The following is a 22,595-nucleotide window of genomic DNA, read 5'->3' as shown; positions in this document are numbered from 1 at the left end:
TAATTGACAATAAAATAGATTTGATTTGATTTGATTTGTTGTATAAAACTGTCAGGTGAGTGAAAAAAAGAGTAGTACATAATTGAGTTACTGGAAGTCTGAAATTCACCTAGAAACTATCATATTGCGAGTTCAACAACTAAAAGTTACAAATGGTTGTAATATCAAAAGATAAAACACATCAAGTTAATGGAAAACAACTCAAATTCCTAACTGGGTACAGGCATTCCTTTTCCTTGCTTACAACGAGAGAGATACATTATAAAACCTGGTTTTATAGATGGTCTAACCTCTTACTTTAATGACAGTACCTTAGAATTACATTATATTGACAAGAATGTGTAAATCAGACATAATTGGTAAAAATGATCAAAATAAACAAGGAAGAAAAAAATGGCATATAGACAATGCACATTAGCAAAAATGATCAAGGCACAGCACATTTGCGGGATGATAAAGTACAGGATTAAAAATTTTGCATTTTGTCTTCAGACTACAAAAGACTTGTACTCATCAGTGACGCTGATACAAAAATTCATGGCAGAAACTGTTTGGAAAATTATTTCTATAAGGCGTGTAAGAAGGGACTTTACACTCGGTTGACTCCCAACTATAAATTGTTGCTTCATGCTGATAAGCCATCCTACATGGCCACAAGTTCAGAACTCAGTAAATATAATAAGTTGATGTACAAAGTAACATGACAATGAACTTTTCCTTCAATGTGTTATATACCTCTACAGGACTTTCATGTAAACAGATTTTGATGCTTATCTGAGTGCATTCAAATATCTTAATCTGCAAGTACAAATTATAAAGCCAAATACTGTCCATAATATTGACTATGTATCATGAAATATTTTTACTAGTCATTTGTCCAGAGAAGGACAAAATTTCATTGTGGAATTTTCTATGTATAAAGACAATATTTAGCTTATGAATAAGATCAACTTTGTCCTGTTGCAAGGAGGCTATATTTTGTGTGTATAAAGACATTTCATAGACGAATTGTCATTTAATTGTGTCTCATGAAAGTAGGTTATTATACAAATATATCATGCTTACAAGGGGTATTTGCCAAAAATACCGGTTGAGAGGTACAAATTTCCAGAGCCGATAGGCGAGTGAAATTTGATTACCTCGAAACCGTATTTTTGGCAAATACCCCTTGTAAGCATGATATAATTGTTTAATTCCACCGAATGTTCAACCTCTTTCAAATGATGTTTTTTATCCTTAAAATATTTCATCTGGAACCGTATATTTAAAATGACCATGAATTTGGCATATTAGAATCGAAATAATTCATTGAGTTATTTTTAGACACGGTGTTCCCCATCTGCCATGGTATTTGCTAGGGTATTCCCCATCTGCCATGGTATTTGCTAGCAAATACCCCGGCACATGGAATTCCCTAATGACAAATACCCCGGCAGAGAAAAGAAATTCTCAATACATAGAAATTGGTAAAAAATACCATGTCTCTCATCCAATCAAAATACAGCATTATTACATAAGGTGGAATTACAACATATATCATATTGGATAATGATAGCAGTAAAGTGTTTTATTTGGTTGATGATAACAATCACAAATTAATTAATGAATACACGTTGGAAACAAAACTATTTTTGTTCATCAATACACTTTCGAAAATGGCAGTCATGAAGTTCTACACGTGACCAGGAAATGTTTGAAAATCGGTTAAAAGTTACTAGAAGGCAGATGGGTCAATTCATTTTCTTTAGGATCCGACAAGAAAACAAATGATGTTACAAAAAGGCACAAATTGATAGCCTTTTGCAAGATGATCCAATTTTTCATAATTTTCAATGTCACTGCGTCAGTCAAACAAGTAAGCTTGTTATATTCAATGTGATGAATTCACTCCCATAAGAGGTGTCAATAACTTAAGTCATCACTTGCAGAGGCACTGAAGCCAGTGTTTGAAGACAGTTTGAAATACTTGCATGGTTTTATGAGAATAAACTATATATCTATTGAGAAATTCTTTTTTGGACCATAGTGAACATATTGTCCTCCAAGAGAATAGTCATTCGGGCAAAAATTAGTGTTTTCAGTGATCACAACTCGGTGCAATATTGTCCACAAGGAGATGACAAAAATTAATGGACAAGGACAATTACTAGTATTATTTTAGAATGAAACAGTGAGCGATGGACAATATTTTATTTTACTCATACATCAAACAGCTGGGTACCAGGTCCGCGTTCAATAGCGTAGCTGCTACGTAGTGCTATGTAGATTTTGACTTGAACGTGTAGATATAGACTAGCTGCTACATAAATATTGATAGCAGCTACTTAGCTGCTACGATATTGAACTCAACCCCGGTAAAACCACAAGAATGTCATTGAAATGGGCATTATTGTACAGTCGACTAAATGTTCGAACAATGTCGCAAATGTTTATGGTTCAAGTACCTCTACAAGTCAAGTTATATGATTTTCTTGACTAAAGCTGTGAATGATCATTTTAAAAAACGTACTTAAACGCTTCAATGAAATATATCGCGCGGTCGCATTATGCACACGAACGCCCTGTAATGTCGCTGCATGTACATTTTTCATAAATACAATATGTGCACCAAGTAAAACCATTCCACTTTCAGTACACTTGAATAACTCAACTGAACATACTTGAAATGGACTTATTGGTAGTCGATAAAAGGGACAAACGAGTTTTTCTAAAATTTACCAACCCTTTTAAAAAAGTAGATTTGAGATTCAATTGAGGTACGACTTCCCGGTCAAATTTTGTTGGGCTAATAAAACGAAATAGTCCAGTTCTGAGATTTTCGAGTGTAGAAGATGTAAATGATCCAACGAACAAACGCGCGTCATATTTTGAAAAGTTCTGTCACAAGCACAATATGCGCATGTAGAATAATTCAGCATTATCATTGAAAATGACTTTATGCTAGTCGGAGGACCGTTTGGTAGGTGAGAAAAGTTACATTTTGTAGAGGTGAAAGCATACAACAGTCAACTTAGACTACTTGGACTTTGATTTATAAGGTCGCCAATGTAAGACTTTCAACCAATTTTGATGGCTCAATTTTCTATTCTGTAATATACATGTATTTTGTGCATTAATGCGATTTTCGAGCACAGAAGTGGTAAATGATATTGAAACAACTTTTTTTTTAAAACACTTGTCTGGCGCAAACTAAATATGTGCACAAGCGCCATGAAACTTTTATACACTGCAGGTACATATATACACTGCAGGTACATATATGAATCAATGTGTGTACAAAAGAACAAAAATCTACCTTTAATATTATTGAATCACTCAGAACAATATATTTGGGCTTTTCACTAGCCTTGAAAAGAATCTTCGATAGCGGATTAAAAAAAACATTTCAAAACTAGACAGCATGTACAGATGCATATTGTTATTAAAAACGTATGTATAATGCTTTAAAATTGCCTGGAGCAAGCTATTAGCACAAAAACGATTTAGAATTTCATATACTGCATGTACATAACTAACACAAAGTGCATACCAAGTAAATGTATTCCAACGGAATATCATTGAAATGATTATTTCACCAGTGTTTTAAATAATACCAACTAGTCGAAACATTTACAAAATCTGACGTCCATTCTCACTAGTATACACATATTTGTTATGGGACCAACTAAAGGACGCCTCCAGGTGCTACATTTGAGACCCATTGGTGGCCTTCGGATGTGTTATGCTCTATGGTCGGGTTGTCTCGTTGACCCAGTACCCATTTCCATTTTTAATTTTATCTATAAAAACCTCGAGACGAAATAACATATCTATAACTTCTGTAAAACTTTAGATGAAAACCACTTTCCCCGCTACTGTAAAACTTATTATATATAACGTATACAACTTTTGATGACAAATGCAATATATTATCCAGAATTTTCTTGTAACTAAGTTAATGAAGTTTTTGGCTTCTGTGATAAGGATTTTGTAATTTACATGTTTCAAGCTTGGTGTGAACTGGAAGGCTGTCGAGCATATCTAGTCATTTTTGATGGGCGTCAAGTTGGTTACCTATTCCCTATTCCCTATTCGTTACCTATTCCCTATTCGTTACCTATTCGTTACCTATTCCCTATTCCCTATTCGTTACCTATTCGTTACCTATTCCCTATTCCCTATTCGTTGCCTATTCGTTACCTATTCCCTATTCGTTGCCTATTCGTTACCTATTCCCTATTCCCTATTCGTTGCCTATTCGTTACCTATTCCCTATTCCCTATAGGCAACGAATAGGGAATAGGGAATAGGTAACGAATAGGTAACGAATAGGGAATAGGGAATAGGTAACGAATAGGGAATAGGGAATAGGTAACCAACTTGACGCCCATGTCTTTTTGAAAGTATTTTATTTAAGTCTCATCTCTCAATAATATATAATACATCATTACATTAAATGTAAAAATATAAAAATATAAAAAGAGAGCCATCCTGTACAGAATTTTAAGAGACTATAACATTACAAATTATATAAAGAATGCAACTTTTGATGACAAATGCAATATATTATCCTCACAGGTTATACTAGAAGTGAGCTAACATTGGACAATAGATGGACAATAGATACATGACAATGATATGTGATTTCGAGGGAACCATATCAAGGGAAATTCAAATGTTTGTTAATTTAATCCTCTTTTGCACTAGGACGAAACAAGTTGCTTTCTTTAAAAACAGACTGAAAGCAATACGTGAACCTTTCACCAAAAAAGAATGTTACTTAGTTTTTGTTTGCTGTTAAACTAGGTTTTTTAATTAAAAGTATGCAATAGTGTGTACATTCTTGCGCAAGTCTGATAAAAGCTATGTTGGATAGTTGTAAGTAAAAGAATGTATAACTACTATTTGAATAAGCATTTTACAGCTGGGCTTTGCATTTATTACTTGGGACTGTGCATGTTTTTTTTTTATATAATCCTATTGCAAACCGCATATATAAACAATAAATGCAAATTGCACAAACCAATTGTAATATAGATTTAAGCATAAGCTTTTTATGGCCCTGCAAAGAAGTTGTCGGTGCCATATAGTTTTACCCTTGTCCGAAATTCCGTCTTTCCAATTCCGCAACACACCATTATACGAAGTTTTTTTCTAAACGCCTTCCGAAATTGGGCTGTTTTTTGGTATGCGAGTTACATTTGTAACTATGATGAGTTGCAGATCAATAATATTGAGAAAGGAAATGGTGAATATGTCAAAGCGACAACAATCCGACCATAGAGCAAACAACAGCCGAAGGCAACCAATGGGTCTTCAATGTAGCGAGAATTCCCGCACCCGTAGGTGTCCTTCAGCTGGCCCCTAAAAATATGCATAATAGTATAGTGATAATGGACGTCATACTAAACTCCGAATTATACACAAGAAACTAAAATTTAAAATCATACAAGACAAACAAAGGCCATAGGCTCCTGACTTGGGACAGGCGCACTTTGAAAATTGCAGCGGGGTTAAACAGGTTTATGAGATCTCAACCCTCCCCCTATACCTCTAGCCAATGTAGAAGCCAAGTTTATGTTTCGTTCTCCTCCACTATCTTTTGCCGAAATTACGGGCGTTGAGAAATTGTTGAAAATCACAGTTATACGGACTTTTTTCTAACGCTTTCAGATATTGGGCTGATTTTTGGTATTTGAGTTGACCATGATGAGTTATAGGTCAGGCTTAAGTTTCGTTCCCCTCCGCTTATTTTCGCTGAACTAACGGGCTCTGGACTTTCACAGTTATACAGATTTTTTCTCTATTCCCCTCCAGATTTGGAGCTGATTTTTGATATGTGAGACTACCCTCATGTTTGTGTCCACATGTGTTTATATTGAAATTGCAGATTTTTCAACTTTTTGGGACGGGGCCATTTGTGTCGCTCTGACACATCAAGATATAGGAAGATGTGGTGTGAGTGCCCATGAGACAACACTCCATCCAAATAACAATTTAAAAAGTAAACCATTATAGTTTAAAGTACGGCCTTCAACACGGAGCCTTGGCTCACACCGAACAACAAGCTATAAAGGGCCTCAAAATTACTAGTGTAAAACCATTCAAACGGGAAAACCAACGGTCTAATCTATATAAACAAAACGAGTTTATAATAGTAACAAACCAGCTTAATTTTGGACCTTTTACTTATGCAGAGACTTATTTTGATCTCATAAAACATCTCACATTTTAAGGATTTTCTTATTTTACTGGCAATCCAAATATATTTTACAGGGAAAGGAAAACTTGGTTTTTGAAGAATATCTTATTTTCGAAGTTCTATGAATGTTTGAACATACTTTCAAGAGAAGTTAAAAAGGCCACATATCAAAGAACAAAATTATGTAATCTACTCCTTGTGTAAAAACTCTTGCAATTTCGAAAATGTCTCGAAGTTTATAGGACAGCGACTAAAACAAAAAACAAAAGAGAAGAGAAGCAGCAAGAGATCAGAATATCGTAAGCAATAATTTATACTAAAATCTTAGTTTATTTTCACCAAATACTCTTTTTCTACCAAATGCAATTCAACTATTAATAAAATGCTTTGCACGTAGTTTCCCCTTGGTACATGTATATGTACAAAATGGTCATCTCTATTACTCATTATCTGCGCTGTAAAACACTGCTACATTCTATGGTTGCCTGTCCAAAGTTAGGAGACTGAAGCTTTTTATAATTGTATATACATTATGTTTTTTTTTATTGAGGGCATTTGGTTGCCTAGTTGCTTACATCCATTTCACTTTGGCAGATAGTTCGTCTCATATAGTCATACAACATCTCCTTTTTATAAGATAGGCAAAATACAAACTTTTAAAGACTGTTATAAATATTCAACAAAACTAGACATAGCAGTCTACGCTCATCTGGGCCAAATATAAACTTCTAGAGACAGTTACAAATATTCAGTTTATCTGAGTGTAGTTGTCAATTGAAATCACCTGCCACAACAAATACAATGTAGTATCATGCAGTACAGTTCAGGGATTAAGATAATGATCACAGAGTCTGCTCTTCATTTTCTATCCCTAACTATTTTGATTTTGTTTCTTTTTATTTTCTAGCTACAATCTAAATTATGAAATTTTATTTTTGACACCAAGTGAATAATCTTCAATAATTGAAGGATCACTAGAAACTGAAATAATAAGAAGAAATATTTTGTCGAAATTAAATGAAAAGCAAAGGAGCCCAATTAATTATAGTCTAGGTGTTTGGTACCACCATCTAATTTATTTATATACTGTTTTTATCTGATGCATGATAGTAAGTCATAACACTGTTCGATACTATTAAATTATTTTCTCTAGAATAAAGTAGCTGTTTGACCAACATTTTTGTAATTTCAGGATAATACAGGTCAAATATTTACCAATTGAGTTTAAAACTTTGCAATTTGTTCTAATTTTTCATTTAAAGTTTTCATATCAAGTAAGAATGAGACATTGCTTGCTATCAACTGAAATTATTTAATTTTAATATAATAATAAACATGTTGTAATATTTTCTAAAATTGAAATTCATATTCACAGGAGAAACGAAAAAATAAACATATATAGAATTGAACCTCATGATTCCATTAATTCAAGAAATATTATGTGGAATAAAATCAGCAGCATATGGTATGATTTACCGATTGTTTAAGGTTGTACCATTGCTATACCAACATGTTTTCACAGTAGAGTTGTCTCAATAGATAAGCATTCAACATCTTTTTATTTCTCATCAAATATTTGAATAACTGAAGAAATACTATAAGAAATAAAATGTGCCGTAGGATATAAACAGTAAATGAGGTCTGGCAAGACGATACTAACTGCCCCCATTTTTATTATTAGCAAGAAGGTTTTCTTCCAATAACAGAAGTAACTAAAGTTCCTCAGAAGTAACAACACTGACTCTAGGCCATATCTTGAATAAAGCTTCCAAGGTATAAGATCACAGGCACTTGTCGAAAAAAAGTTTCCCATATTACTTTATATAACACAAGGTACTTAACTCCTGATTTAAAACAAGAGTGTCCTTAGTACATGGATGCCCCACTCCCATTATCTATGTTTAGTGGACCGTGAAATTGGGATAAAAAATATAATTTGGCATTCAAATTAGAAAGTTCTGACATAACCTTCAACTAAATCAAAAACTAACTTGACCAAAACAAAAACTTTCACCTAAAACTTGCACAATTATTTTCTATGTTCAGTGGACCGTGAAATTGGGGTCAAAAGTCTAATTTGGCAATTAAATTAGAAAGATCATATCATAGGGAACATGTGTACTAAGTTTGAAGTTGATTGGACTTCAACTTCATCAAAAACTACCTTCACCAAAAAACTTTAACCTGAATGAACGGAAGGACAGAGGGACCAGAAAACTTAATGCCCCTCTATCGCAGGTGGGGGCATGAAAATGTAAGGCAGTAACAAAATTCTGTTATCGCAAGTTAAGTACCTTGTGTTATATAAAGGTATATAGGATTTTTTTATGAGACTACTGTGTATTGGATGGATAAAATAAGTCAAAACTGGTACCAGTAATGAAACGGATGCTGTCGTAAATTAGAGAGAACCATTTATATAAAAACAAATCTTCCACAAGATACCCTAGTAAAATATTGTAGCATATGGACTAAAGAAGAAAAGTGTAATGACCCCCATCATCTTGCCAGATCCCCTCTGTATGAGAACTGCGACAACTGTTTATTTAAAATATTACAAACAAACAATTAAAGATATCTAAATGCATTAATAACAAGATATCCTTCTTTAAAAAGGCATACATATATATATGAAATTCTATAAATTATAGTTCTCTCATTTCTAAATAAGTTAATGTCCACCATTACTAGCAGATGTCTGTTTCTAATAAGTATCCATTATTCAAATACAGTAGCACAATACTGAATAAAATGTTCCATCCTCAAAAGCATGAAAGAAAACTTGTTATCATAATAACAATTAAAATTTAAACAGGACACAACCCCTGCAACATCTCTGTAATAATTGATACTCCATTCAGTAAGAAAACGATTATCTCTGGCTTGGTCTGTTTACAGTCTTCTGGATCACCAACTTAGCATATATCTGAAAAACATTAAAAAAAAACCACCAGAAAAAATAATCCAAACAGGAGAAAGTTGGAATAGGTGAAAGATTAAACAAGCTTCATGTTGAAATATATTAAAATTGACATTTTAATAGAACGCTATTAAAGGGCTATTCCATTTAAAATGTATATGGTAGGGAGGGAGGAACATTCAAAATATGTTTACAAGGAACCAATTTTAGAAAATATTGCACATTGGTTCCTCAAACATACCAAAAAAAAAAAGCTGCTTAAATACATCTAATGTAGCTCCATAGATTTCAAAATTTATCCGTATTAACATAATTTAAGAACAATCCTCAGCAAACCCAACCTGAATAACCGATTACATTTTATAGTCTGTACATTGTAATGCATAAAGCTGATTTATATACTTTAAACATTTTGTGAAATCTTTTTTTAACTGTGTTTTCTACATTTTCAATAACAAACATTATGCAATGTAAACAAATTTTGCAAGTTTATCTATTATTTATGGCTATCTGTACTATTCAAGTCATTATTTAGCCTTTTATAACTGACTGCACAGTATTGGTTTTGCTCATTGTTGAAGGTTTGTCAGTGACCAACAGTTGTTAATTTCTGTGTTATTTGGTCTCTTGTGAAGAGTTGTCTTATTGGCAATTATATCACATTTTCTTTTTTATAATCCACTTGTATTTTTGTCCATCTGATGAGTGAAGCCTTTTGCAACTTATTTTTATGGTTCGTTCATATGTTGTACTGTAACATACCACTGTCTCAGGTAAAGGGGAGGGTTGGGGTCCCACTAACATGTTAAACCCTGCCACCTAATGTAAGTATTGGCCTGTCCCAAGCCAGGAGCCTGTAATTCAGTGGTTGTGAACTTGTCATTTGTTTATGTGATAAATATTTGTTTTACATTCATTTTTTATAAGGCTGTTAGTTTTCTCGATTGAATTGTTTTATATGGTCATTTCAGGGCCTTTTATAGCTGACTATGCGGTATTGGCTTTGCTCATTGTTGAAGATCTAACGGTTACCTATAGTTGTTAGTTGTGTCTCATTTTTGGTCTCTTGTAGAGAGTTGTCTAATTGGCAATCATACCACATCTTTTTTTTACTTATACATATTTTTATTCCTTTTTGCTGTATTTCTTCTGCCAATAGAAACTCAAGGCAGTTGTGGGTAAGGATACAACAGGTTCCCATGTTCTTTGATCAGGTGAATAGCCTTTCCAATGCACAAGGAACTCTTGGCCCAATTTCCCATCTCTATCCTCAACAAGATAGTCAATGTCATATTTTGTTGAATCTGAAAGAAATATAAGAATATGGGGTTTCATTGTATTTATAAATATTCAAAAGGTAGGGGAAAAAATACATAAAAATAAATGCAGCTTACAAACAATATTGTCCCTTACCATCCCACCATAAGATAAATCATAAGTGGTTATGAATTTTTGTTAATTCTACCAATTAAAAATCTATAAAATAAAAAAAACACAAAAAATGCTGGATTGTACTGTCAACCACAGGGAATAAAACTAGAGGCTCCAAAGAGCCTGTGTCGCTCACCTTGGTCTATGTGAATATTAAACAAAGGAAGCAGATGGATTCATGACAAAATTGTGTTTTGGTGATGGTGATGTGTTTGTAAATCTTACTTTACTAAACAGTCTTGCTGCTAACATTTATCTCTATCTATAATGAACTTGGCCCAGTAGTTTCAGTGGAAAATGTTAATAAAAATTTACAAATTTTATGAAAATTGTTAAAAATTGACTATAAAGGACAATAACTCTTTAGGGGGTCAATTGACCATTTCGGTCATGTTGACTTAATTGTAAATCTTACTTTGCTGAACATAATTTCTGTTTACAGTTTATCTCTTTCTATAATAATATTCAAGATAATAACCTAAAACAGCAAAATTTCCTTAAAATTACCTTAAAAGGGGCAGCAACCCAACAATAGGTTGTCAGATTTATCTGAAAATTGTAAGGCAGATAGATCTTCATCTGATAAACAATTTTACCCCATGTCGGATTTGCTCTAAATGCTTTGGTTTTTGAGTTATAAGCCAAAAACTGCATTTTACCCCTATGTTCTATTTTTAGCTGTGGCGGCCATCTTGATTTGATAGTCGGGTCACCGGACACATTTTTAAAACTAGATACCCCAAAGATGATTGTTGCCAAGTCTGGATTAATTTGGCCTAGTAGTTTCATAGGAGAAGATTTTTGTAAAAGATAACTAAGATTTACGAAAAATGGTTAAAAATTGACTATAAGGGCAATAACTCCTAAAGGGGTCAACTGACCATTTCGGTCATGTTGACTTATTTGTAGACCTTACTTTGCTGAACATTATTGCTGTTTACAGTTTATCTCTATCTATAATAATATTCAAGATGATAACCAAAAACAGCAAAATTTCCTCAAAATTACCAATTCAGGGGCAGCAACCCAACAACCGATTGACCGATTCATCTGAAAATTTCAGGGCAGATAGATCTTGACCTGATAAACATTTTTACCCATGTCAGATTTGCTCTTAATGCTTTGGTTTTTGAGTTATAAGCCAAAAACTGCATTTTACCCCTATGTTCTATTTTAGCCGTGGCGGCCATCTTGGTTGGTTGACCGGGTCACGCCACACATTTTTTGAACTAGATATAGTCCAGTCAATCTAGCACAAATTTGACCCTAACCCGAAAGTAATTGCAACAGAAGATTTTATAGTTTTAATCTTTAGCATTACACCCCAAATACACTCAGAAAAAAGTCCCATAAAATCTAACTCGAGGAAGACTAAACAAATCACTATTTAAAATCCCTATGGAGATTTGCATTGAAAAGGGAGATAACTCTTGCAAAAAAGGCAGAAATATCAAGAAAAATTGATACAAAATTATAACTTTAACGCTTCTATTCATCAGAATGTATTGATTCTTGATATATTAGCGGTCTTTAGAGTATAACAAACAACTCTAAAGGTGTTTTCATATCTGTTGTCAAGCTTTAATCTAGATTTCGTAATTCATCAGTTGACCATTTATTGAATTTTTCAACATGTCAATGTAAAGAATCTCAAATTTTACAAAAATAATTAAGCATGTATTCTTCTTTTTATGGTTTAAAGGTTCTTTAGATAAGTAAGTTGCTGAAAAAATATATAATACAGATATAGACAATACCAAATTTTCAAATTATTTTTTCAAAATGGTCACAAAGCTTCAAATTTGCAATTTCTTAAAATGAAAAATGCACAAAAAAATAAAACTACCCATAACAATTCGGTTTTGTGCATTTCATGGGCTGAAGATAATATCATTTAGTCAAATACAAACTTATAACCCCATCAAAGTATCATACCTTACATAAATTTCAAGAAAAACATCAAAAACTGACCAAAAAAGACTCATTTTTGCAAGAGTTATCTCCCCTTCCAATGTAAATTTCCATAGGAATTTAAAAATACTGTTTTTGAGTTCTCCTCAAGTTAGATTTTATGGGACTTTTTTCTGAGTATATAAAGGGCATAATGCTTTAGATTAGAACTAAACTATTTTCTGTTGCAATTAGTTTGAGGTTAAATCATAGTTTGACTGGACTAATAACCCAATTACAATTGTGGCCAAGTTTGATTGAATTTGGCCCAGTAGTTTCAGAGGAGAAGATTTTTGTAAAAGATTACTTAAATTTAAGAAAATGGTTAAAAATTGACTATAAAGGACAATAACTCCTTAACCGGACAACTGACCATTTCGGTCATGATGTCTTATTTGTATATCTAACTTTGCTGAACACTATTGCTGTTTACAGTTTATCTCTATCTATAATAATATTCAAGATAATAACCAAAAACTGCAAAATTTCCACAAAATTACCAATTCAGGGGCAGCAACCCAACAACCTATTGACCGATTCATCTGAAAATTTCAGGGCAGATAGATCTTGACCTGATAAACATTTTTACCCCATGTCAGATTTCCTCTAAATCCTTTGGTTTTTGAGTTATAAGCCAAAAACTGCATTTTACCCCCATGTTCTATTTTTAGCCGTGGCGGCCATCTTGGTTGGTTGACCGGGTCACGCCACACATTTTTTAAACTAGATACCCCAATGATGATTGTGGCCAAGTTTGGTTCAATTTGGCCCAGTAGTTTCAGAGGAGAAGATTTTTGTAAAAGTTAACAACGACGACGGACGCCGGACGACGGACGACGACGGACGCCGGACGCAAAGTGATGGGAAAAGCTCACTTGGCCCTTCGGGCCAGGTGAGCTAAAAAAACCCAACTGTTTGGAACACAGGAATACCAAATGTTGACTTATTAGCAATTTGAAACAATTTGTACACAATATTCAAGTTGTGTTTGATTAATGAGCAAAGACTTGGAGAAAAAGGAAAAACTATCCATGAACCAGGTATATGATGTTGTCTTATGTTGTCAAATCTTTGTTTTCCACAAAGTAATTTTTGAACATTTTTTTGTTTACATATACATGTACTGTTGTAAAACTAATCCTATGAAATATCTTGAAATTTGAAAAAAGTCTATTGCTCTACATGTACCCTTATGTATTCAGACAAAATCATATTTAAACTGAAACAAGAAAATATAACAGTCCAAAATGGAGCTTAGGAAATAAGTTGACTACCTTTCTTTCCTATACTGGACTTTTTTTTCTTTGGAGGAACGACTACCTTCCCTTTATTGTCATCTGTAAATAAAGTTCATAACACACAATTATATCACAACATTCATTTAAAAAATTGAAACAAAAGCCTTACTTGACATTTTGACTAATCTATTGTTATCCTTCTGATTGTCTAGTCTTTTGCTTTTTGAAAATAAATCTTAGTGTTATCTTATTTCTACCAAAGGTTATCAACAATCAAAGTTAGGGAAGTATGAAAACACGAGTCATAAATAATGAAATGAATACTCAAATAAAGATAATATATTATCTTCGGCTTAGTATATTTCTAGGATTTTGATTGGGTAACTCACATCGTTACAAAACCCATAACCCCAGACTTTGCTACCAATTACATCGGTGAAAGTCATGTGCATTTTCTATGGCTAAAATTGAGAATGGAAATGGGGAATGTGTCAAAGAGACAACAACCCAACCAAATAAAAAAAATCAGCAGAAGGTCACCAACAGGTCTTCAATGTAGCGAGAAATTCCTGCACCCGGAGGCGTCCTTCAGCTGGTCCCTAATTCATTTTGAAATATTAAATTCTGTAGATGATCCATGATGTCTGTATAATTAGATACTTAATCAACTACTGATTTTATCTTATTATGTCGATTATTTGCACTCATCTAAGTAAATGCATCACTATTTTGTCACATTGTCAATGAATGGGACTACTGACCTAGCTAGGCAAATGACCCACGCTGACGTCACACAACTTTGAACGCCAAATTCCACCCATTTCACTTTCAGTCTTTAGAAGGTTTCTACCCTACACCCCGTTAAAAAAATGTGGAAATTCCAAATTTCAATAAAAGATATTGAAATTGAAAAAAAACCATTACTTTTCCTTTAAACTTAGTGGTCGAATTGCTCTAAAAATTGTCAAATTTAGACTAAGATTGGGGATAAATTCATTATCTAAGTTCATATCCTTCAGTACCCTGTACACCATTTGGCTGCACCTCAGGATGTACTTGGATACTTCAGGGTGTTAAAATATCCATATCTACAGATATGAAAGTAGATAACTTATAATAGCTTACTTGTAGCAGTTATCTTTCGCTTCGTGATATCATTCTCAACTTTACCTAAAATATAAAAGCAACAACTATTACTAATCAGTGACTTTTTTCTAAAATCTACCTGTTGAAAATAAATTGGTTATTTTTTAAACAAATTATCAATTAAGACACAAAATTGAGGCCAGACTCTTTAAAATATATTAATTTCATATCTTAGCAGACTTGTTTTAGCCCACATCATACAATTAAAATGAGAATCATGTAAACTACAAGACAGGTATAGAAAAATAATGTCATATATTACAAGTTGTAATTCTGAAACAAAAATTCATTTTGGTAATTTATACAACATTGTTTACCAATCTTACCTATGCTGATTATTGCAGATTCGTCATCTTTTTTCAACCCCAACAAGTTATTAAGACCATCAACTAGCTCTGAAAGTGTTAAATAAGTGAAGTCAAACACAATTTTGGAAAGATTATACAAGTATTGCTATATTGCAAGTTGACGACCCATTGATTAAAAAGAGTCAACATCTCATTATCATCATCATTTCAACTAACATAGTTATTCTATATTAAAAATAGCTACATGAAACAAAAGTATGGTTTAATATATAAATTAAAATAATAACATATGGTTGAAATCTTACTAAAATAGTCCAATGGCATCAAAAATATCACAAATTAAAGTTTAAGAAAAAAAAAAAAACAATACATTAGGAGAATAAGCTTCAAGTTAATGAAATCAGCTGGGCCATCTTCAAGTTGTCTTCAATAAGATATTTATAGAATCACCAATCAAGGAATTAAAACAAAGAAAATTATTTGATGAGTGACCGAAAAACACATTAATTTACAAATGTGTCTAGCGCGTGAGTAAATTATCAGTGTTGTTTCAGCCAAGTGTTTTTTTTTATATTTTGATTCTTTAATGAGTTATTCTTTTTATTACATTGGCAAATGTTTTTTTTTAAAAGAAATTAATATAAAAACATGTAAGGAACTATATCTTTTTTCTATGCATTCACAAATATTTTTATCCAGTTATCGAAGTCTTTACAATGCCTATTGTTGTATGACATAAACCATGTTTATTTCATATGTGAAATTATCGGTTTTTATTTAACTGGGAAATAAATGTAATTCATTGCAACCAATGTGATAAAATTCTATAATACAAAAGTGTAGTGTTATTTATTTTTATAAATTTTATCATTGTTAATACTTTATTTTAGAAGAAGATGAGGTCATGTGGTGTTTTGGATCAGAGTAATGACCTGCCATGGGCCATCTTCCAAAGGAAATTCCATTTTCAGAGAAATCATCAATCTGCTTACTTAAACATTAAATGTCAATGAAAATCTTTTTAAGATAATTTTCTTTTAAGGTGGTACCCAACACTTTGACTAAAATTAATTTGGCTTGTTTAATTTTCTTAAAATTTTAACAAAGTCTTTTCTTTGACCCATTAACAAAAATATAAAATTTTTAGAAAATTTGAACCAACCATTTTATCAGAAAAATTATACTGGTTATATAGCAGTTTGACAAACACTAATTTGATCATTGAGAAGCTTAATATTACCTTAACAACACAACATAATTAAAATGTTTAGCTGATTTTACAGAGTTATCTCCCTGTAGTGTTAGGTACCACCTTAAAAACATATTTGAAGGAGAAGGGCCCATTTTGGCCTCAAGTTTTTAAGGTTCATCTAATGAAATATTTTGTTCACTTTTTAAACATCCAAGTGCCTACTTCAGTTGATTCCAACTAGTTTAACGGAAAATTTGGGAGACAAGAACCCAAATATGTCCTACAAAATAGCTTTACCTAATGGTATTGCAGGACCCACTTGTTCATCTGTAGCAGAGTTCTCACCTAAATAATAAACAACAACAAAGATAAATCTCAAATTAGGAAAAAGCATTAAAAGACTTAGATATTTACCAAGAAAATGTTAAAGTAAAATTGTTAATATTAAATGATTACTTTTATATTTTTAACTTTTAAAAAACAGTAATGCATTTATATACTTTGTGATTCTCCACACTAAATATAATGAAAATAATTCCAATATGTTTTTAGCCAATAGGAAGCATATTAGAATTATGATATATCTTGAATCTAAATAAATGACACACTGTAATTAAATATAGATTTATTATCATTTTTTTATTATTTTTTTATTTTTTTGGGGGGGGGCCTATTTTCTCCCCTTTTCTGGTTCCTAACGGTCAAGTATCATTTAAAAGTAATTATTTCTTTCCAATATTGTTAACAGTTGGCTTTTTTCAAAACTACCTCTACCCTTTTTTTTATTGGGAAAATATGCGTCCTTCTCATCAAATTGGGAAATTTAAAGTAAACCACAAATTTGACTGAAACTTCAATTCACAGACCCCCTTTCAAGAATCAACCCCTGCTTTGAAATAAGACCCCTTCTTATCAGTGATTATACATAAGACCGCACTGTTTGGGAATAAAGTTGTCTTTTTGGGAATAATTTTAAGCCTTTTTTTTCAAATTGGGATTCTTTTCCAGGGGAAAAAGCCTTTATTCTCCACTAATTTAAGGCAAACAATATCACTGTGTTAGGACAATTTTCAATAAAATAACAATAACTGAAAAAAGTATAGGACATGCCAAACATTATCCCTCTAAAGTTCTTAGTTCAGTGGATTCATTGGATAAGCATGCTTTAAGAAATAGTTAATGACAAAGACAGAAATATAACGGGAATAGTAGATTGAAAATGCTAAATTGGCCGTTTACAAGAAGCATAAATATATCTGAAATGATATATTTTTTTCAATATATAAATTGAAATAAATGTAATAAAATAACTTGTTGGCATACCTTCACTTAAGTCATGAACAGGTTCAAGTGCTGATGGATCTGAAATGATGGAGTCCACAATATCCTCTGCACTGTCTGGCTCACTCTGGCTTGCTTGTGTCTTCCTAAAATTGAGCATTATATTAATTAATGTAAATGGATAGAAAATTTTAATAGTTACTTTCATAAAAACTTTATAGTTGTTTTTTTTTCTATTTATTTGCCTCTTTCACAGCAAATTTTTATTGAAAGAAAGAAATATTATACACCAGTATATATAACAAATTTAGGTCTGTCAGATGGGTTTAGGACCACAAAAAATACAATTGCCTGTAAATTTTAGTTTTGTCAAATTGAACAGTTTTTACTAACAAATGACCTGGGAAATCTTACCACCAGCTATTGCAAAGCCATGCAATTATACCTTTCCATATTATTTCCATCAACTTAGCAGATCAAGGTAAATTAATCAATGAGTGATAGATTTCTAGGATATGAAATTTAAAGGTCCTGGTGAATAAACTACATAGAAAACAATAACTATTGTATATGTTCAATGGGACAATAGAACTGCCAAAATATGAAATGGAAAGTATAAATTGGGTTCACAATAATTGGTACTTAAGTTGATGGTTAAAAGGTCTTTAGTACTATACAATGGCATTTGTAATAACTAAAGATTATTTCCTTGATCTCAGTAAAATTGACAAAGTCTATAACCAATGATTGTTTACATTTTCTGATGTCTCAAAAAATTCTGTGCAGTGTTTCAATAAGAGATGGTTAAACATGTAACTCTTAATAGTGTCACAATAGTATACATTAACTTCATTCACATAATTTAAATTTTATAATTTTTAGTCGGCTTTAACAGAAGGTTCATAATCACAAGTTTTTTGTAAAAAAATAATCTGTAATATTTGAGTGTTTTTATGGTTAATAACAAAGGAAATAGTATATTGGACAGTTGATCTGTGAAATTACTTAGCATGACTATCATTTCATGAATTGATAAAAGATTTCATTACACATTTATATATAAGTCATCAGTCAGTATTGAAAAAAGGGCCTGTTAACCAGTTAGAAATTTTGCTATTTGATATTGGTCCTTAACTGTCAACAACACTAGTAAATATCCAAACTTTAATGTTTTTGGACAAGAATTCTGAAATTAAAGATAAAAAGCATCTTTTTTTGCTTTAAAATAGATGAATTTTATTTAACTTCAATAGTTTTTGTACAAGTTTACTATGAAACATAGTTGCCTGTATAATTCCTTACAATACTTACATGCACTTTATTTGAACTTGGATAGTTGTCTCATTGGCAATCATACCTTATCTCTTTATTATTATATTAATAAAGCTTTTACTATAAATTATAATAATAAAACTCACTCGAATCTAATATCTCCCTTCCTGTCCAATATCTTCTTTAAATCACTTATTCCATAGTTGCTGGGCTCTTTCACAGGTACTGGAAGTCCCACTAGCTTCCATGGAATCTTACCTTTCAGCAGTGAGGAATACGGTATTGGTTTTGATTCCCCAGTGGCCTTTTCTAAAAATGGAAAAACTAGTGATGAAATCTCATATAGGGCTGTTCTAGAAAAAAGTGTCTGGTGGCATTTTACATTCCTTCCAACCACCTACAGAAATAGTTTTAATTTTTAAAAGGGAAACATGTCTATTTTTTTAAGAATTGTGTGCCTGTCACCAATAGAAAACCATATGAAATACAGACAATGGAAGAACCAAACATAAAATCTCTGGACTAAACACCATTATCAAGATCATATGAATATAAAGACTAGATTCCTGAATTATTAGGCAGTTTAATTTTAGGCATATTTCTGAAATAAACTTCAACTAATGTACACTACCTATTTTTTTTGTCCTCTTTCCTATTCACTATAATTTGTTTTTACCTTTTTATCAGTAATGTTATGTTATGATAGAATATTTTTCGATATCTTTAAAAAATCTTTGTTTAGCTATTCTTTTTGTTACACTGACAGTCATCTGACAGTAGAATTTTTAGTGAAATTAAAGTAGACAATAAAAGGAACTATATCTTTTGCATTCACAGTTGTTTTGATACGACATCATCAACATCTGGTTATTCTATATACATTATTCTCAGTCATTTTAAATTAAAAGGTAGCATACCCCAGCAAGAATTTAAAATCTGTCTCAATTCAGTCCGCAGGTCACCCTTTCCTTTCTTGCTTGGCTGTTTCATGTACACTGTGTTTCCTGCAAATAAATAAGATATTCATTGAATTGCTAATTTCAACATGTACAAAATTCATGAAGTCCTTTACAGAGACATTTCTATAAAAAGAAAACCATATTGTTGAATGTTTATTTTTCTGAACTTTTAAAATACCTGAGTATTGTCTAACCTATCTTGACATTTTAGTGGGTCTAAAACTGAAACTGTCCAGGCTATAAATATGTGCAGAAAATTAAAAAAGAATGTCACATTTATCAGCTATTGTAGGTGGGGTATAAAAATAGATTTTATGGCTATTTTGTGCTTTGTATATGTAGGGGGTCTCATTGGGGTCTAAGCGTGGCACGGGATTGCAGATTTTTGGTACGCGTGACACAGGAGATTCAAATTATTGTGTCGTGAAAACGGAAAATAATGTATAGCAGGACCCAGGAAATGACAAAAAATGAGAATTGCTTATGTACATAGTGTAAGCAGGAAACGGGAATCTGACAAAACAGAAAGCAGGATCCTGGATCAGAACCCCCTATATAGTAACTTGTATTGTTGCAAATGGTTAAGGAGTTTAGCGATAAAGGTAAACTCATAAACATACCAAACACTGATTTCCGGAAACTCTCCATTACATGAGGTTGTACAATGTACTCTATTCCTTTTTTGGTTCCAAACAAGTGGGGATCCTCATGCTCTCTTGTGGCAACCATCACAGACTCAAAACCCATAGATTCTAAGATATTAATCTGAATAAAATTATAAGAAGAAAATACTGTTATACTTTGTCATTTCTAAACACAGTCATCTGTATATTTTGCATTTTTTCTCCTTAAGGATCCTACAGGTATATCTGTATCACTAACTACTGTGGATTCATTTATTTTCGTGGGTACCAATTTTCGTGGATTAAGAAAAACTTGCATATTCGTGGATATTTGATTTCATGGTTTTTCTTAAGTCTGCATATAAACCTATAGACAAATTATCATTCGTTGAATATTTAATTTCGTGGTTTGACTGTGCCCACGAAATCCAAGAAAATTGGTATCCAACGAATAATAATGAATCCACAGTATCCAAATTAAATGACATATATTGTAAGGCTTCGTGTAAGGTTATGTAGTGATAAATTTTATGTTAATATTTTGCATAAAATGCATAATGATAGTGGTTTCCTTGAGAAACTGATAGTCAAAACATAGTGTTCTCTAGAGACTATTGCTTACAAGCACAATGTACCAGTAGGTTACATTTTTATTGAGACAATAACCTTCAAGGGTTAGCTGTAAAATAAATGTAATGTGTTACTGTCCAGTTTAATAAACAAAATTGGCTTATAGATCTGCTTCCTGTAAGAAAAATTAACACTCTCAAAAACTAATTTTCCATATTTCAAGACAATGAAAGCACTTTTATATTACGGGGGGAAATTATTTAACAATGCTATCATACCGAACATCTAATTTGTTTGAAGTGATGGGCAATAGCATCCTCTTCTGGCATCCCTTTTAGCTCACTGTCCCTAATTCCCCTAGCATCTTCTTGGAACCTTTCTCTCTCTGTTGGTGAAAGTTCTCTCCACTTTTTGGCAACATCTTGAAAGTGCTCTGATTTTGAAGACCCTTCTATTCAAAGAGATTACAATGTATTTATTAGTTTAATTAGATTATTTAAGGGGGCACTAGCTACGACATGTACGAGGTATATAACAAAAAATCTAATATTTTTTTTTTGGATAAACCATTAATGAAATGGAATTTATAGTGAAATACTAATTGGCTTTAGCAAACCAATAAGGTTCAATTTTGTCAAAATAAACTAAAAAACATTGATTATGAATTATTCACTTGCAAGTGAATAATTAAACCTAGCTGATTCAGTATTCATGTGAACCTCAGCTATAACGGGCCCCTAAATTACTAGTGTAAAACCATTCAAGCAGGAAAACCAACAATCTAATCTATATCAAAATTGAGAAACGAGAAACATGTATAAATTACATAAACAAACAACAACTTCTGTACACCAGATTCCTAGGTGTCTAGACTAAACTACACACTAAACAAAGCTAAGCATTTCAATGCCCGTGCCCTTTTAACTTATCATTTTAGACTTGTAATAGTTTGGATAAATGTTTTACATTGTTATAAATCAAATTTGAGAATTTAATTATAATCCATGAACATTAATTTGACAGCCATGACAGCTAGTGTCCCTTTAAGGACTGTTTAAATTTTTTTATTCAGAATTTTTTTGTCATATATACGGCAAATGTCCTTGAATCCTCAAATAGGATATTAATTTTTATCCATGAGTCAAAATGCAAAAAAAAGTTTAAATCGTCATATAACATGTATAATCACCTACAGTGGTTTACTTTTATAAAATTGTGACTTGGATGGAAAGTCGTCTCATCAGCATTCATACCACATCTTCTTATATCTACATTAAGTTTAGTTTCAGCATGTACCTTTTCTTTGGAGGGCTATTCCACTAGACTTGTACCTTCAATTTGTTTTTACAATGCTAATAAGGTAAACAAACACTTAACTGTCATTTACAATAACTTGAATAAATACCTCTCTTAAACTGCTGTGAAAACAAAGTATATGAAGATGGTCCCCTTACAGCCACCTTCTTCTTGCTGTAGGCTGGTGCTACTCCACCCCTCCTATCCTTTGCCCTTCTATTCCCAATC

General features: G+C 32.2%; 1 protein-coding gene across 1 annotated transcript; it reads right to left on the bottom strand.

Moving 5' to 3' along the window:
- Nucleotides 1–7,781: 7,781 nt before the first annotated feature.
- Nucleotides 7,782–22,595, bottom strand: LOC134707807 (uncharacterized). Its single transcript, XM_063567853.1, has 11 exons — nt 22,477–22,595; nt 21,350–21,522; nt 20,499–20,643; nt 19,837–19,923; nt 19,066–19,228; nt 17,690–17,793; nt 16,664–16,711; nt 15,193–15,261; nt 14,846–14,890; nt 13,757–13,819; nt 7,782–10,405 (listed from the first exon to the last, which is right to left on the bottom strand). The coding sequence occupies exons 2-11, from the start codon at nt 21,398–21,400 to the stop codon at nt 10,227–10,229; spliced, it is 954 nt and encodes a 317-aa protein (XP_063423923.1). The 5' UTR covers nt 21,401–21,522; nt 22,477–22,595; the 3' UTR covers nt 7,782–10,226.

This window comes from Mytilus trossulus, chromosome 2, assembly GCF_036588685.1.
Source record: "Mytilus trossulus isolate FHL-02 chromosome 2, PNRI_Mtr1.1.1.hap1, whole genome shotgun sequence".
In the NCBI taxonomy this organism is placed as follows: domain Eukaryota; kingdom Metazoa; phylum Mollusca; class Bivalvia; order Mytilida; family Mytilidae; genus Mytilus; species Mytilus trossulus.
The sequence above is the reverse complement of the archived record's forward strand: the minus strand, read 5'-3'. Positions and strand labels throughout refer to the sequence as shown.